We start from the raw sequence: 14869 nt of genomic DNA on the forward strand, positions 1-14869 counted from the left end.
TTAGGTCCAACACCTCAGGGGGAGTTGATCCGTAACACTGAAGGTGATTTTCTCAATGTAAAGTGTAGAGGCAGAGGTGTGATGGTGTGGGGATGCTTTAATGTTGATACAGTTGCTGAGATAGTGGCTTGGTGGCTACGTGGTGGAGTATTGGCTTGGCTTATAATAATTAAATTATAAGTTTGTGATACATTTATTTAGCATGGTGACAAGACCTCTTGTTTTATATGTTAGGAATTCTAAAAAGAACAAAGTATTCTGGGGGGTTTTCATGTTTTAGTTGAGTACTTACGTGTAATTTCACACATAATTTGTAAAAGCAGGCTATGTCCAAACCTTTGACTGGTGGGGTGAATAAAACAGAGGCTAAACAAAAAACAAACAAAACAGGAAGCACATGTTGTAGCCAGCAGTGTAATTCAGTTTCAAAATGTAGAGCATATTTGTTCCCAAAGTGACACAGAACAATAATAGCAGTGCCAGAATCCATTAACTTTTATCATGTTGCGCAAATTTGTTCCACGGTGTCAGACTCTAGAAACCCCTGAAGCATTTGAACTCAAACAGAACAAAGCAAACTTTGCACGAGAATGAGTGCAAAAGCACCGAGCGCTTGCTAGACATGTTGAATCACTTTATCAAACTGACTGCAGACTAGATGGTCAATCAGAGAAGTCAATCAGCAGCTGGATGAGCCAACTGACACACCTAATCAAGGTAATCAACAGGCTCTGGGGAAGCGAGAATTAAAAACCAGCAAGGGACTGGTTTGAGTTTCACACCCCTGCTGTAAGGACTTGCACATTTGGACTTTGCTGGTTCGTCTAACCTCTCTTCTTGTAAAATGCCTTGGGTTCTTCCTCCTCTTTGCTTGGTTGGTTGCTATCATCCTGTCATAGTTTCAAACTTCTTAATATAATGATTCTGCTGATTTTTGGTTCTGTGCTGTATCTTGTTCATCAGTGTTTGCTTTCTGGTTCTGTTCACTCAGATCCATCTTACTGTCTGTCTGGGTGGTCCTTGTTAAGTTTGTAACTTGTAAGTGAACATATCTGTTGATTAGTTTTACATTTTGCGTGTGTGTCAAAATGCTTTTTTAGTGCCTGCTGTGAATACAGAACCTACAGAAATATCAGTTGTGGTGGACTGAAATGAGAAAGATGGTGGTGCTATTTTCGTACCTTTCCTGCCAGCTATGTACAGGCACAATACTCTAATTGGTTATCCTCGCTCGTGTGCTGCAAAGGCAGATATGAGAAGGTACCTAACGCCGCCAAAGGCTGCTGTGACTGACAAGCAATTGAAAAGTAGTTTTTAAGTAAAAACTAGGATCACAGCAGAGAAGTCCTGGAAAAGGGTGTAGAAATAGGATCCACGTTGACGAGGAACAAATCCAACGGTGTACAGTAGTGTGCTTAGTGTTTTCCCACACAGCAGTTCCATGGACAAGGCCATGCAATAGCATGTACAAGACCAGACGAACACCAATTTGCTGATTATTACCATGTTTTGAGGAAATTCATTTTCATATCATTTTGTTCCAGAAAACCGCTGCATGGTTCTATGGCTTGGGGAGTGCCCCTGCCTCTGGTGACATGGAGGTTGTTGAGTGCTGCCAGTCCATGTGTAGTCTGTGTGTTGTGCAACAGTGCCCTCCAATGGAGCCGTGGTGGCGCTATTTCAAAAGGTCAGTATTGTTTCTAGTAGAATGGATTTACCATACAGTGTATCCAATTTTAGAGCCTACTTCACTCCGTTAAGATGAAAGCTATCATATGAAAGCACATTACAGAGAGCTGGACTGGTTTGCCTGAGTGCTCTTTTCCTGCTGAGTTTTACCAATTGAGTGCTTTGAAACAAATGTAGTTGAGGTTACAGGTTAGAGTCTGTCTGCTGGTGTAGAGGAGGGGTTTCCTGAGAGGCCTGAAGGAAACCAGACTGTGCACGGTAGGTAGAACTTATCTAATTACTAATTAGATAAGTCATAAGTAGATAAATTGTTTTTTTTTACTTCAGGTTAGTTTAATAGACTGAATCTCTGGAAACACCATAGTCTGCTTTGAGTCCCTTCTACTCACTCATCGTCTAAGCCACTGATGAACATGCTTGAGCTTATCTAAGATGACAGCCGAGAGGCAGGCTTCACCCTTGACAGGTTGCTGGTCAATCACAGGGCCACATATAGACACAGACAACCTCTTACAGTACACTCACACCTGGAATTACACTTACAGTAGGTACATGTCTGTGTTTGTTAGTGTGTGTAATGTAACCATGTCGGAGGGACACAAAAGCCTTATTTTGTGCTGCACTGCAGCATGTTTTACAGTTCACGCACACCTTTTCAACTCTTTTAGGATTCATTTGTAACACAGAATTATATTTTTAGCTATTTTACAATGGATGATTTAATCAATTCTCGCTTCGTTTTACATTTTTAACAGATTACCCAAGAGAAAATATCCATCGACTGCTTAGAGTTTTATGACACTTCAATCAATTTTTCCATCTCTGGGGCGCAGTGAAAATGGCATTCATACGGGGCCCTTTGTACCTGTCACATGCTATATATCTGGCAATTCATCTTTCTGTTTGATAATTCAAACGTGCTGTACTGTGTCTCTTATGTGATTACAATAAACAGGCTTTTGAGGAGCCCTGTGATGCTGCTGCGTTATTTGGAGTGTGTCCTTCCCACTTCTTGTGTGATTTCATTCAAGAACAGACAACTCAGCACCCTGAAAGGCCCTTTAAGGCCACAGAGTAAAAATTAAACTGAATTCTCATTCTGCTCACAGTCAAAAATCAGCTGGAGTCAATTCCATACTAAATTAATGATTTTGGATGCAGGAAGTTAATTAATCACTTGTTGAATGCTTTCTTTGGCTCTCAATGTGCTCCGGCCTCACTTGGGGACCTCTGCTCAAAACAACATCTTGACATTTTTGTAATTACACCTTTGCTCCACAGCAAAGCACCTGAGCAGCTGTTGACAAACTAAATACAGTGAATTATATTGATTATCTTCGTGCTGCAGCCTCTGTCAGAAGGTGAATATATTAATGAACAGCTCTCACAGTTAAAGCAGAATCCTGTAAAATTGATGAAGTGTACAGGTCTGAATCATTGACAAGAGTCCAATTATGATGGTTGAAGTGTCGGACCAAAACAGCAGGTCTTAGCAGGGTGGTGCGAGTAAAGACAACTGGTGAACTGCCCAGGGTGCTGCAGATGGTGTTGTGTAACTGTAGACGATCACAGTCCTCAAGCATGTTTTAATGCTGTGGCTGAGGGTTAAATCCACTGATAAATGGAGAGAGGTCACACTCCATTTCTTTACATTGACGAAATCCAGCATCATCCGTGGCTTTTCTGGTGGACTTTCAACACCGAGGCCCACAATGCTAATGATTCATCACAGAGCATACTGTATATACACATCAAATGTTGAAACTAACTAACTATTGTACCAAAATGAAATCCTGAGGAAGCGTGCGTCAATAAAATTTGGAAATAAGGCAACAAAAGACTGGAAACGAAGCAAGATGGAAAACGTTTTGCAACTCAGCATGTTAACTGGCAATGATTCATTAACACGGATGGCTATAAAAGGAGCATTTGTTTAATTCACAACGTTAACCAGTTTAGGAAAATCAGTACAGAATGGTGTTCCTCGTCTTCCAAAAACACTGTCATTAAAATCTGGACAATTTGGAAAACTTACGGCAATATTGGGTGAATGAACAAGTATTCTAAACTTATATTTTTTAAAAAACTGTACATTAACTTTTAATTTGTAATCAGTGCTGTAATCTCAGATGGTGGAACGACATTCATGTCTACATGAAAAGCAAGGCTTTGGCTTTTTCAGAGGGAACGATGCAGTTTAGCATCGTACAATGTCAGATTGTGGTATGTTTACAATTTTAGCAAGTTAATACTTGCTAATTATAATCTACACAATGATAAATGTAAATGGGCTGATAAGTAATTTTGCAGGTGTTTGCTTACTGTTTTGCTACAACAGTAGAATCCATCATCCACAGGCCTGAAAGAGACTATACTGGGCAGAGATCACAAACTGGGGCTGATGTCTGCTGTAAATGTCCAAATCTTATCAGAAATATTTTTTAGGACTCTTTTAGGATTCTTATCTGAACCAACAAATTTTTTGTTATTAGCATGACCTGGCAGAAGTGTTTTTTTTAGAGCCACCATTTGAATATTAACACATATACCTCATCAACACGTCCCATCGGCACAGACAATTATCTTCCTAACTGAAAAGAGAGAGAGGCCAAACCGCATGTATTCAAACAGCCCTGCTCATTCAGCATGCAAAATTATGCATGTCATAATTAATTTGCCATTAAAGCTGGATTTATGTCGTTTCCACAAGACAGACAACCAATCCATAATTGGCTCTGGTGTTGCATTTCCAGCTTTGCCTCATTACTGAAACAGATGCAGCTTCAGGTTGACAGGTGTGTGTGTGTGTGTGTGTGTGTGTGTGTGTGTGTGTGTGTGTGTGTGTGTGTGTGTGTGTGTGTTGTGTTGTGTTGTGTTGTGTTGGGCTAGAAGTGTACTGCAAACTGAAAGTGAGTGGATAATATTCAATGGGGTGTTCACAGGGAGAAAAAAAGTAGCACTTTTTAAGAGTGTTTTTAATTGTAATAAATGACACAGGTTAGAATTGGTAACTTAAACTAAATCATTTTTCCTATTCTCCAAATCAGTTACATTTAGCTAATTATAACTCACTAAACCTCAAAAAGTTAAATACTGTATTAACTGATACTTAAAAACAGAACAAACAGAAGAAAGAGAGAATCTATGCTCACAATAAAAAAAAAAAACACTAGCCATTTCCTCTATTCCTCCCAGTCATTGTGGCTTTGACCTCAGCAGCTGGGCAAAGTCCATCCTGACTTTCAAATTGCACAGCTGGTTTTACAATGAATCCAAAACCCCACAGGTAAATCATGAGCTCAGACTCAACTGTCTCTCTTACAACTGCCACACTCCTCCATCACATTCTCTTTGCACGTTTCTTGGGTCTCTGGTTGAAGATAGGTGACGTGCCCATCAGGGAGTCGGGCGATTGTGAGGCATAGCTGCCATCTGATGCCACGCCTCCAGGAGAGGGTGCCATCGCTCCTCCCGACTCGCTCATGGTGGACATGGGCCCCCCCTCCTCAAACACGTCACCGCCCAATACGGGGTGATGATGGTGGTGGTGATGATGATGGTGGTGATGAGGATGATGGCCAGCCCCATGGCCCTCCTCGCCATCCTGTGGCTCCATTTTTACCTGTGGCCACAGAGGGGAATTGGTGGCCCCACCTCCACCTGTTAAAAGAGGGGCAGTTAGCTTTATTTGCAAATTCCCTAAACATAGTTAGAAAATATTTAGCGATGCTAATATATATTTTAAGAAACTGTAATACTATAGTAAATACACTGGACAGGCTATTCAGAGAAGACTGCAGTGCCTTTACCTGCCATGTGTGGTCACAGTACATTCAAACTGGCAGTTCAAAGAGTAGTATTTGAATTCAATTCTTCATGGATGGCAAAATTTTATTTAAGTTAGAATGCTAATCTCACCTGAGGTATGAGGAGAATGGTCACCATCCAACCCTGAAGCCAGCCTTTCACCATGGCCCCCGAGGACCCCCATTGGCAGAGCCTGGTCCCCAGAGGCCAGGTCAGCTTCAGGCTCCTCGCTCACAGGGAAGGGGATGTCATTTACTGGCTCTTCCTTAATTCCTAAAGGCTTTGAGTCCTCCAGAGCCTTCTCTGGGTTCACCAGTCGCTCATACTCTTCTGACAGATCCTTACTAACCTGGGAAAAAAAGACTAATAGTGATTATGCATGTAATCCAGAACGGTCATATCTTATGGCCAAATGATATCATTACTAAGAATATAAAAAATGAATTCTGCTTTCTACACTTGTGTTGAATTTTGGGGAACATAAATGTTTGGTTTGTAGTGTACATCCAAGATGTTTGCACACATGCTGCCATATGATGAATTGTTTTCAATTGTTCTTTCTGCTTTCTGAGAAGAGCCAGAACTGAACCATTTTAATGTTTCTGCCTTAGTGTCATCTAATCCAGTAAGTTACAGAAGCTGATCTCATTGATTTGCAATATTTACAGTTACATCAAACTATATAATAAAACAGCTATAACCCATTCCCAAGCTCACCTGTAGCATGTAGGTGTGATAGTCCTTGATCCTTACTTGCCAGAAGCGTTGTAGGGCCAGCACGCTGCCGATGCCTACCTCATGAAACACTTGCTCCATCGCATCTGGGAACGGAGTGGCTCCTAACCGTGCCTCTCGGTCCACCGCCACTCGAAGCAGGCGGGTCAGACGTAGGTAATGCTCATGGACCAGGTCGGTCAGAGTCTCAAGTACACTCTCCTGAGCAGACTCAAAGCCAGCATGCGCTAGGATGGTGGCCACTGACTGATACAGTAGCTGCCTACAGGAGGGCAAACTGAGCTCTGTGACAGGCTCACCCTTGCCCCTTAGGATAGAAGAAAAGATAATAGGGGATAAATGATAGTTGTTGGTAGTTGTCATTTTAACTATATTGATAATACGTATGTACCTTATAATTAGACTTAAACCGTGATCCTAGTTTAGATTAGTAATCAGTAATGCTATAAGGTATTTATTTACAAAAAAGGCTGTACTCCTAGCTCATTCACTCTTAGAGCAACATACTTATAGAAGTCACTTTCAGGATTACTATGACGAAGCTGAAAAGGTTCCTGAGGGTCTTTACTGTCCACAGGTAACAGGTCATCTGGCATTGCAGGTGGGGTGGGAGGACGTAGGGGCAGGTTGGTATCAGCCTCCTCCAGCCTGTTTCCACCTTCATTGATCTGACCCTGAGCCTGGGCTGCCGCTAAGAGTCCACGGAGACGGCGCACGTGCTGACACAGCTGCACCGTGTGGATGGTGAGGCTGCAAGGTTCTGAGGGAATATCCAACATTGTGGTGGGTCGTGGACGCTGGGCCGAGGGCTGGTGCAGAGGTGGGTCCTGCATCTCCACAGAGCGAAACTCACGCTGGAGTAAGTCGAAGGAGCTGCGGCTGGGAGGAACACCAGCAGGACCAGGGATCTCTCCCCAGTATCGCATCATGATGTGGAACCAAGCTGAGCTGGAGTCCAACTTTGATTAATTCGGCAAACTGTTAGGCACCTGAAAGTAAAAATGAATGAATGAATGAATGAATGATAGCAAAGTATAGTAATATACAAAAAATTATCATTACCGAATCATTTTAGATAATAAGCCATTTAGGTTATATATTTAAAATAAACATGCTAGTGGCTTGTAAGTTTATTTTATCAATCCAATTTGAATCTGTAGGTATACAAAATAATACTAGATGAATGTGCCAAACTAATACGAATCCGGGGGAACGCTTTATAATACTACCCACCATTAACACTGTTAAATTTAATTATTTCCGTTAGCATTCACAATGCTCTCACATCCTTACCTTACACACAGATCAAGGGATCACCACCTTAATCTGCCGAAAATGACTAGTGGGGTACTTGGTTTATGCCGAATTAAAGTCACTATCATCTATTGGGGTAATACATGTAGACGACGCTGCGTATGTAAACGTACATATACAACATCGTCTACTTTGTCAGTGTAAAACTATCAAACTAGCTAAGAACTATTTTAATGTTGTATAATTTAAAAGTACATCTGTAACTTACATTGACCTGAAATGTCTCTTGCCAACTGGTAGCAGACGTTTTATATGTCTAGAGAAAGTTGCACAGGAAATAAGCATCTCGTCCTTGTTGCAAAAATCCGGTAAACAACTGGACACAACTTTAGTTCCCCACAACTATTGATTTTAACGCGAACCTATTCATAAATTAAAAAAAAAAAATTTTAATCCATTCTGCAACTTTTTAGAAATATTTCTCCGCGACATTTTTAAAACTAGATGATAGACGTTTAATTACTTCTTTACTGAGTTTTATAGCATCTTAGAAACACGAACACATTTTACTGTCACACCAAATAAACATGGCCGCCTCCCCGCCGCCAGACGTCAGCCTGAAATCTACGGGTGAAGAAATTAATTTTGTAATGGAAACAGACGAGTTTTCAGCTGTAGATAGTGGACGTGTTGCGGAAAAGGAAGATATTCCTCCTAATGAGACCGACGACCCTTTTAAGAAACCGGCTATTTTCTCAGCGCCTTCCATCACCAACAAACGTGGTAACGTCACTGCTGCATCCAGACCACCAGCAGCAGTTGAGACACGGGTTGCGAAAGAAAACGACAAAGCTGAACAAGCCGACGTTACGATCGGTATTCCGTCTCAGCCTGATAGTAAAAACGTCACGAGAAAGCTGTCAGAGGAGCGTAAAAAATGTGACAAAGAGTTGGCTCCTGCTAAACCTAAGTCAGACGCTAAACTTAGGGTGCTTCCTGGCAAAGGTCCCCCAGCTGCTAAATTCCCCCCTCTCCCGTACACGGAGCCGCCTTGGGGTGGTAAAGCTCCAGATGACACGTACGAGCTTGAAATCCTGAAAAACGGCGCCATAGTGGACAAGATACCTCTCAGTCACAGAGGTTACTTCGTGGTTGGACGTTTACCTGTGTGCGATGTCTCCCTAGAGCATCCCTCCATTTCTAGGTACCACGCAGTCATCCAGTACCGCGGACAGGACGGGGAGGGGAAGTCGATCGGGGAGGAAAAGGGCTTTTACGTCCAAGATCTAGGCAGCACGCACGGCACCGTGGTGAACAAGAACAAGATACCCTCGAAGACTTACATCAGACTCCGCGTGGGACATGTTTTAAAGTTTGGGGGAAGCACAAGGCTTTTTATTCTCCAGGTATGTCACAGTTACAGCAGGTTAATATACCGATGATTATTTTTTTAAGTATAAACAGTGATGTTCAATTGAATTATTCACCAAACATTCATGAAACTAAGCTGCACAAGATTTGCTCTCTTAAGCATTTTGCAAATTGAATGTGTTTAAAGTCTGGGCTGAGACTCACAGAATATGACATACAATATGTGTCCGCATGTTTAATGTTCTTATATTGTCATAAATCTCTTTTTACAGGGTCCAGAGTTTGATGAGGAAGAAGAATCTGAGCTAACTGTGACAGAGCTCAGGGAGCGAGCCCAGAAACAGAGGGAAGAGCTGGAGAAGAGGATGATGGGAGATGGCTCTGATGATGATGATGATGATGATGATGACGATGATGAAGATGACAGTGAGACAGGGGAAGGTGAAAGCAACAAGAGCCACAACAGTGTGTCTACAGAAGACTCTGGCTGTTCATGGGGGATGGGTGAGCTCTACTTTACATCAGATTTAGGCTGTTAATTGGTTACGTGTCACCTGTGCCAACATATTAATGTCTTGTCAGCCTGAATGAGTGGGTGACGAGTATTTCTTAATGCGAATAACTTAAGAAGCCTTTTACTTCTCTTTTTCCCTTTCACTACATCTGGTCCTGGTAATCCACTCCGCAGCTGAGGAGGCTGTTCCAGAGGAAGATGAGAATGAGGAGAATCCCTTTTCGACAGAATTCCACGAGGACCAGGAAGCTGCGTATCTGAAAGACCCAAAGAAGGCTTTGCAGGGCTTTTATGACAGAGAAGGTAAGAACATTCCATCCACAAACATCTGCTCTGTTTTTAGAGGTTCCTGTGCTTCTTGACTTTAGCTTTGACATTCTCCATCTGTGTAGGGGAAGAGTTGGAGTTTGAGTATGAAGACAAAAGTCATGGTACCTGGCTCTGCAGGATAAAGTGAGTAGTTGTTTTTACTTTGTTTGCTTGTGAGTGGAAGTTGTGTTTCAAGTCGCCACATTCACGTTGATGTTTGTCAGGCTACCTGTAGACGATGCCTTGGGCCGGCAGCTAGTTGCCGAAGTCACTCACACAGGGAAGAAGAAAGAAGCCGCCATCCAGTGCTGCTTGGAGGCTTGTCGTATGCTGGAGGCCAGAGGGCTGCTGCGGCAGGAAGCAGGTATGCAGGTGCTCCCTCCTCAGTGAGTTTGATCTAAAAAGTGGATGCATCAAAGACCATCTATAATCCCTATGGAAATAGAATTAACAGCGTTTCTGTTTAATTTGTAGTGTCTCGTAAGCGCAAGAAGAAGAACTGGGCAGATGATGACTACTACGACAGTGACGATGACACGTTTTTAGATCGAACAGGCACTGTGGAGAGGAAAAGGCAGGAGCGAATGAAAAAGGCTGGAAAGATTGACGAGCAGCCTGAGACCTTTGAATCACTGGTAAATGGCTGCCACTATGGAAAATGTTGCCTACTGTACCTCCAGATTAGGGCTGTAAAATTAACTGCTTTTAGATATCAAAAGAAAAGCAAGTTGCTTTCCATGCTGTGTAAGCAAATGACAGGATTTAAGAAACTCTTGTGACAAACTGATTTAAAGTTTGATCTGAAGATCAGGTAATGTTTGTTTTTTCTTCTCACATTGCATTTAAATAGTTTGATTTGCACTTTGTAAATGCTTCTCTGTTAAATTTCACTATCTTGTTGTGTAAGTTTTATTTATCTCAGCTTGCATCTCTTTCTTTTCCCTTCCAGTAGCTTGTTCAGTCTGAAAATAGGAGACCCAAATTATTGTGGCGTCTTGGTTGATGTATGAACTGGTCTTTTTCATGTCTAACTTTTGGAGATAGATGAACAGACAGGATAATAATTTGGAAACAGATTATGAGATTATGGGATTTTGTTATAAATATATGTATAATAATGTATCATATATAAATGTGTACATGATGGTCAGCTGTTTTTGTTTTAGAGTGGCGACAGGAGGTGTGACTATTAAATCTACTGACACCCCCTATTCCACTATCTAGATAACAGTTCTAGTCAAACCAGGTTTGGAGTGAAGTCATCTAGCATTTATATATAATGACTAATAATCCAAGTGCTTCAAAAACAGTTTAAAGACAGTTAAAAATGGTCAGTGTCTGGGTATGATGCTTCCACTATGTTGCCACAGAATGTATCTGTTTCCTCACTGTGCAGCTTACTGATGGAGGTGTTCTCCTCCCTCAATAATAATATATCTGTATGTTTTAAGGAGCTGCTCTTTGCACTGATACTAACTATTTCTGTTTTACATGTGTATTGATGTAAAGAGAAAAGTCTGTGTTTGATTTTCATGTAGGTGGCCAAACTGTCCAAAGTAGAAAAGGAGCTGGCAGATGCTCAGAAAAAGCTCAGTGCTGGTAGGGGAGGTGAGTCAGCTGTGTGTTCAATGTGTTGTGGTCATGTGTCTCACTGAACATATAGGTTTACCTTCTCATTATGTTACTGCGTATCCTATCCCTGCTTTTAGACAGCTCCAGCTCTTCCACCGAGGATCCCCTGGATGCCTTTATGACTGCGGTGAAAACCGAGGCAGCCATGGACGCTGTGGAACGCAGGAAACTTCACGTGCATGTGGCTGACTTGCGCAAAGATGTTCAAAAGCTCCACAAACTGGTGGAGCTCACACGTCCTGCGCAGATGCCCTCACTGCTACAGGGGTGAGACATGATGCTACTTTGATCTCCGTCCAGAATCAGTTTTCATTTTCTCAAAACTGAAAAAAAAAATCCCTTTTAATGTTATGTGGGTCTTTGGCAGCTCAGAGGCAGCGAAGACTAAGAAGACTTTACCTCTGTTTGGAGCCATGAAAGGAGGCTGTAAATTGAAACTAAAAACTGGCACCATTGGAGTAGGTCTCTGATTCCTATGGTGTTAACTTCTTGAACGTCCTGCCTTTTTATGAGCTTATTTCTATACTTCTTGCAGAAGTTGCCTGCTAAGCGGCCCAACTTGCCCGCACAGCTTTTCAACATGAACGAGCTTCCACCTGATGAAGAAGAGGAAGAGGAGGATGAGAATGCAACAGAGCAACAAATGGATAATAATGATCAACACTCTGCCAGTTTTGCTAATTCTATTGTTGACTGTGCAGAGTCGAGTGCGTCCAAGTCAGAAGAGAGCACTGCCTTAGGGCCTTCAGCACAAGGTGAACCCCCCATTACAGTACTAGGAACTAGTCATCATGAGGAAAAAAGAGGAAAGAATTATTTCTGTAATTACATTAGTTTCCCACGTAGTAATGGGAAGTGTTTTCCGCCACTGGGTGGCAGTAGATCTGTATTACAATACTAAAAAAACTATTAGGCCATATGTGTGTTATGACAATAAGTTATGTTTGTATTTCATATTAGCACAAAGCCACAAACGCAGCAGTGAAGAGGAGTCTGTTGAAGCAGTGGAGCAGAAACCTCAGTATAAGTGTAACAAGGCTCCATTGCTGTCACATTCAGGTGGGTGATGTGTCTCTTATTGTGGTAATATTCTTAGTTGGATTGAAGTTGTACATGCTAAAAATGTTGTAGTTGAGATGGGAGCTCCTCCCGTCAAAAGACCTACTCAGTTTTGGCTGACTGGCTGCTGTAACAAGTTTATACACCCTGTGGATCACCCATTGGGTGACTTGTTATTGCTATCCTGGATATGAACATTGCTATGGTGCCTCAGCCAGAACTAAAGAAGTCTTTTAGATTGAGGTGAATTTAATGTAAATTCCAAATTAACGTAACATTACAGCACACAAAAATACATGGTATGTGACTTGACATGTACTTGACCATTCAGGTTTTGTATTTTTGTTTGAAAGCATACATTTTTTTATTTTGCCAAAAATAATTAAAATTGGTTTTAATTCTTGGTTGGAAACAGCTGTGTGCTTTAATACACACTAGTGTATTAAAGCACACAGCTGTTTCCATCTACAGCTGTTTCCATCTACACCATTAATTTACAACATTAGCCAAAAAGTATTTGTATTCAGTGGTACTCACTCTGCATCACTAATGCCAGTGTACCTCTGTCTTCAGAGTCCAAGACAGAGGAGGATGAGAAGTCATCAGCAAAGCTGAACCCTAAAAAGGCTGCAAAGAAGAAAGTGATGGGCCCCAGCAGGGTAGGCCCCCGCATACACCAATACATATGTATTATTACCCGTATAGAAAAGGTAATGTAGTAAAAATTGAATTTCATGATTTGCCTCCACAGCCACCAGTGCCTCTGTCAACACAGTATCCAGAAGATGACCCTGATTATTCCGTGTGGGTGCCTCCTGCGAGTAAGAATGCTTAAAACGATTTGCTGTTATTTCTTGGTCTCATTGTCAAGCATATGAAGTAAACAGTGTCAACCTAAATAAATGTGAATACTTCTGTAGGTCTTTGTTTATCGAAGCGACTGATGGCATTGAAACTTCTTAAACGAGCTACAGGAAAAGAAAAGTTGACACAAACATACTAGTGTTATTGGTTTTTGATTTGAGTGGGTTGCATATACATGGGCTGCAGTGCTAGAAATAAAGGGGCAAGAGGAAATAAACAGGCTTTTATTCATGGACTGTTTGTGTTACTGAGTCTTCAGTGACATTTTTATTGTTTGCTGGAGATGAGATATGCCTTGATTCAGATAAACTTTAACACATCTCCTAGACATAGTTTGCACACGAGTCTAGAGGACCGATGCTACTGCATGAAACAGCATTTAAACTTTGTTTTCTGTGTTTCTAGATCAGACCGGAGACGGACGCACACATCTAAATGACAAGTATGGCTACTGAGCTACTCATGGAAAACACAAGAGGACTCCACTGTACTCCTGGAGTTTTTATTTTTGGGGGGCCGTGGGGTTACCTGCAAGGCAAAGGTTTCAACTTCCAGCCTCTGTAGCTCTAAACATAACCCCCACTACCCATCCAAATCTTAGAGCTTGACAAAATGGGAGGCAGAACAAATTAGGGGAGATAAAAATGTGCTATCCTTTATCTATGCCTTTGGGATATTTCTTTTTTTAGGCTGAGTAAAGAAGGGAAACCTTTCCAGTTCACATTAAAGAGGCAAGCTTTGGGAACTGCCCCCTCCACTCAGAGCTAGTTTTCATCTGTGACAATAATAGTATCTCTAGTACTGAAAGTTTGTCCCTTGTTGTCTCTGTTCTTTATAATCTAAACACAACACAGAGCAGCAACAGATCTGTGTTCCGCTTTGTGGTCTTTTTCTGCTCCCCTTGCACCCAACACCCAATCTGAGCCCCCTCTGTTTTGGCTTGGGTTGGTCGCTGGTGTAACCTTTTTTTCCTCTAAAGGAGAGTGTATAGCGGGGAGGGAGAGTATTGAAGCAGCTTTTCTGACCATCTGGACACTTGGAGGGCTTACTGGATGAAATGCAAGCTGATAATGACTCAAGCTGAGTGGAGTGTCTACAAAGCCCAACCTTCTCAAAGTTCTCTGTTTAACAAGATTGTCTTTATCAGCGATTGTGTGATTTGCCTGGAGCAGGATTTGTTGTTTTTTGTGCATTCCCACTAACTCAGTGCTGTTCTCTTGATTTCCTGTTGTCTGTTTGAGTAAATAAACTGTATTTTGTTATATAAATGTATAATAAAATTGTGCCAAAAACTTTTTTTTCTTACACTTAACCTGATGACCCAGAGTTTCCATCCTCCAAGTTTAACTCCTAAGTTTTCTCACACTCTCTGTTTGATGGTCCAGTGTGGTACAGAGGCCCACAGTCTTGGCTGTAGATCCTTTGCTATGACCTAGAAACCACTCCTCCATTTTTCCAAACACCAGTTATCTTCTAGACATTATTACATCTTACGGTATCCAAACACTTTATGCATATTGTGATGAGCCCAACAAGTTTGAACTAGATTTTACTCCATTTTTAATTGGTTAACACATGTGGACCAGCCTGTGTCTGAATTAGTTGCATTTTTAGAATGACTGATCATAAATCAAT

The 14869-nt window shown here is 41.7% G+C and overlaps 2 protein-coding genes and 1 long non-coding RNA gene across 6 annotated transcripts; 2 read left to right on the top strand and 1 right to left on the bottom strand.

Moving 5' to 3' along the window:
• Nucleotides 1-557: 557 nt before the first annotated feature.
• Nucleotides 558-2669, top strand: LOC114848429 (uncharacterized). 2 transcript variants are annotated; one of them, XR_008693662.1, is made up of 4 exons: nucleotides 558-717; nucleotides 1545-1687; nucleotides 1867-1947; nucleotides 2445-2669. It is a non-coding gene; the product is annotated as an uncharacterized LOC114848429 (long non-coding RNA). The 2 variants fall into 2 exon arrangements; XR_003784445.3 differs by having other exon boundaries at nucleotides 1879-1947.
• A 1977-nt stretch (nucleotides 2670-4646) lies between these two features.
• Nucleotides 4647-9627, bottom strand: supt7l (SPT7 like, STAGA complex subunit gamma). 3 transcript variants are annotated; one of them, XM_041069063.2, is made up of 5 exons: nucleotides 9496-9627; nucleotides 6739-7220; nucleotides 6214-6538; nucleotides 5608-5845; nucleotides 4647-5349 (listed from the first exon to the last, which is right to left on the bottom strand). In XM_041069063.2, exons 2-5 carry the CDS (start codon nucleotides 7158-7160, stop codon nucleotides 5030-5032), a joined length of 1305 nt encoding a protein of 434 aa, XP_040924997.1. In that variant the 5' UTR covers nucleotides 7161-7220; nucleotides 9496-9627; the 3' UTR covers nucleotides 4647-5029. The 3 variants fall into 3 exon arrangements, with proteins under 3 accessions (XP_040924997.1, XP_028993955.1, XP_028993956.1); XM_029138122.3 differs by lacking the exon at nucleotides 9496-9627 and adding an exon at nucleotides 7754-7888; XM_029138123.3 differs by lacking the exon at nucleotides 9496-9627 and adding an exon at nucleotides 7525-7720.
• slc4a1ap (solute carrier family 4 member 1 adaptor protein) lies at nucleotides 8073-14546 on the top strand. Its single transcript, XM_029138121.2, has 14 exons — nucleotides 8073-8891; nucleotides 9129-9360; nucleotides 9545-9673; nucleotides 9763-9823; nucleotides 9904-10043; nucleotides 10154-10314; nucleotides 11218-11287; nucleotides 11389-11578; nucleotides 11679-11769; nucleotides 11847-12066; nucleotides 12272-12370; nucleotides 12944-13029; nucleotides 13122-13191; nucleotides 13640-14546. The coding sequence occupies exons 1-14, from the start codon at nucleotides 8073-8075 to the stop codon at nucleotides 13687-13689; spliced, it is 2418 nt and encodes an 805-aa protein (XP_028993954.1). The 3' UTR covers nucleotides 13690-14546.
• Nucleotides 14547-14869: the final 323 nt, after the last annotated feature.

The sequence above is a fragment of the Betta splendens genome, chromosome 22, assembly GCF_900634795.4.
Source record: "Betta splendens chromosome 22, fBetSpl5.4, whole genome shotgun sequence".
Lineage (NCBI taxonomy): Eukaryota > Metazoa > Chordata > Actinopteri > Anabantiformes > Osphronemidae > Betta > Betta splendens.

Excerpts from the sequence above, each read along its gene's own strand:
- supt7l (XM_041069063.2), bottom strand. The coding sequence starts at position 7,160 with ATGATGCGATACTGGGGAGAGATCCCTGGTCCTGCTGGTGTTCCTCCC. Across the intron at positions 6,539-6,738 it reads CCTGAAAGTGACTTCTATAA|GGGCAAGGGTGAGCCTGTCA; the intron begins GTATGTTGCTCT and ends TTCTATCCTAAG. Across the intron at positions 5,350-5,607 it reads CCATTCTCCTCATACCTCAG|GTGGAGGTGGGGCCACCAAT; the intron begins GTGAGATTAGCA and ends CTCTTTTAACAG.
- slc4a1ap (XM_029138121.2), top strand. The coding sequence starts at position 8,073 with ATGGCCGCCTCCCCGCCGCCAGACGTCAGCCTGAAATCTACGGGTGAA. Across the intron at positions 9,361-9,544 it reads TGGCTGTTCATGGGGGATGG|CTGAGGAGGCTGTTCCAGAG; the intron begins GTGAGCTCTACT and ends TCCACTCCGCAG. Across the intron at positions 9,824-9,903 it reads ACCTGGCTCTGCAGGATAAA|GCTACCTGTAGACGATGCCT; the intron begins GTGAGTAGTTGT and ends GATGTTTGTCAG.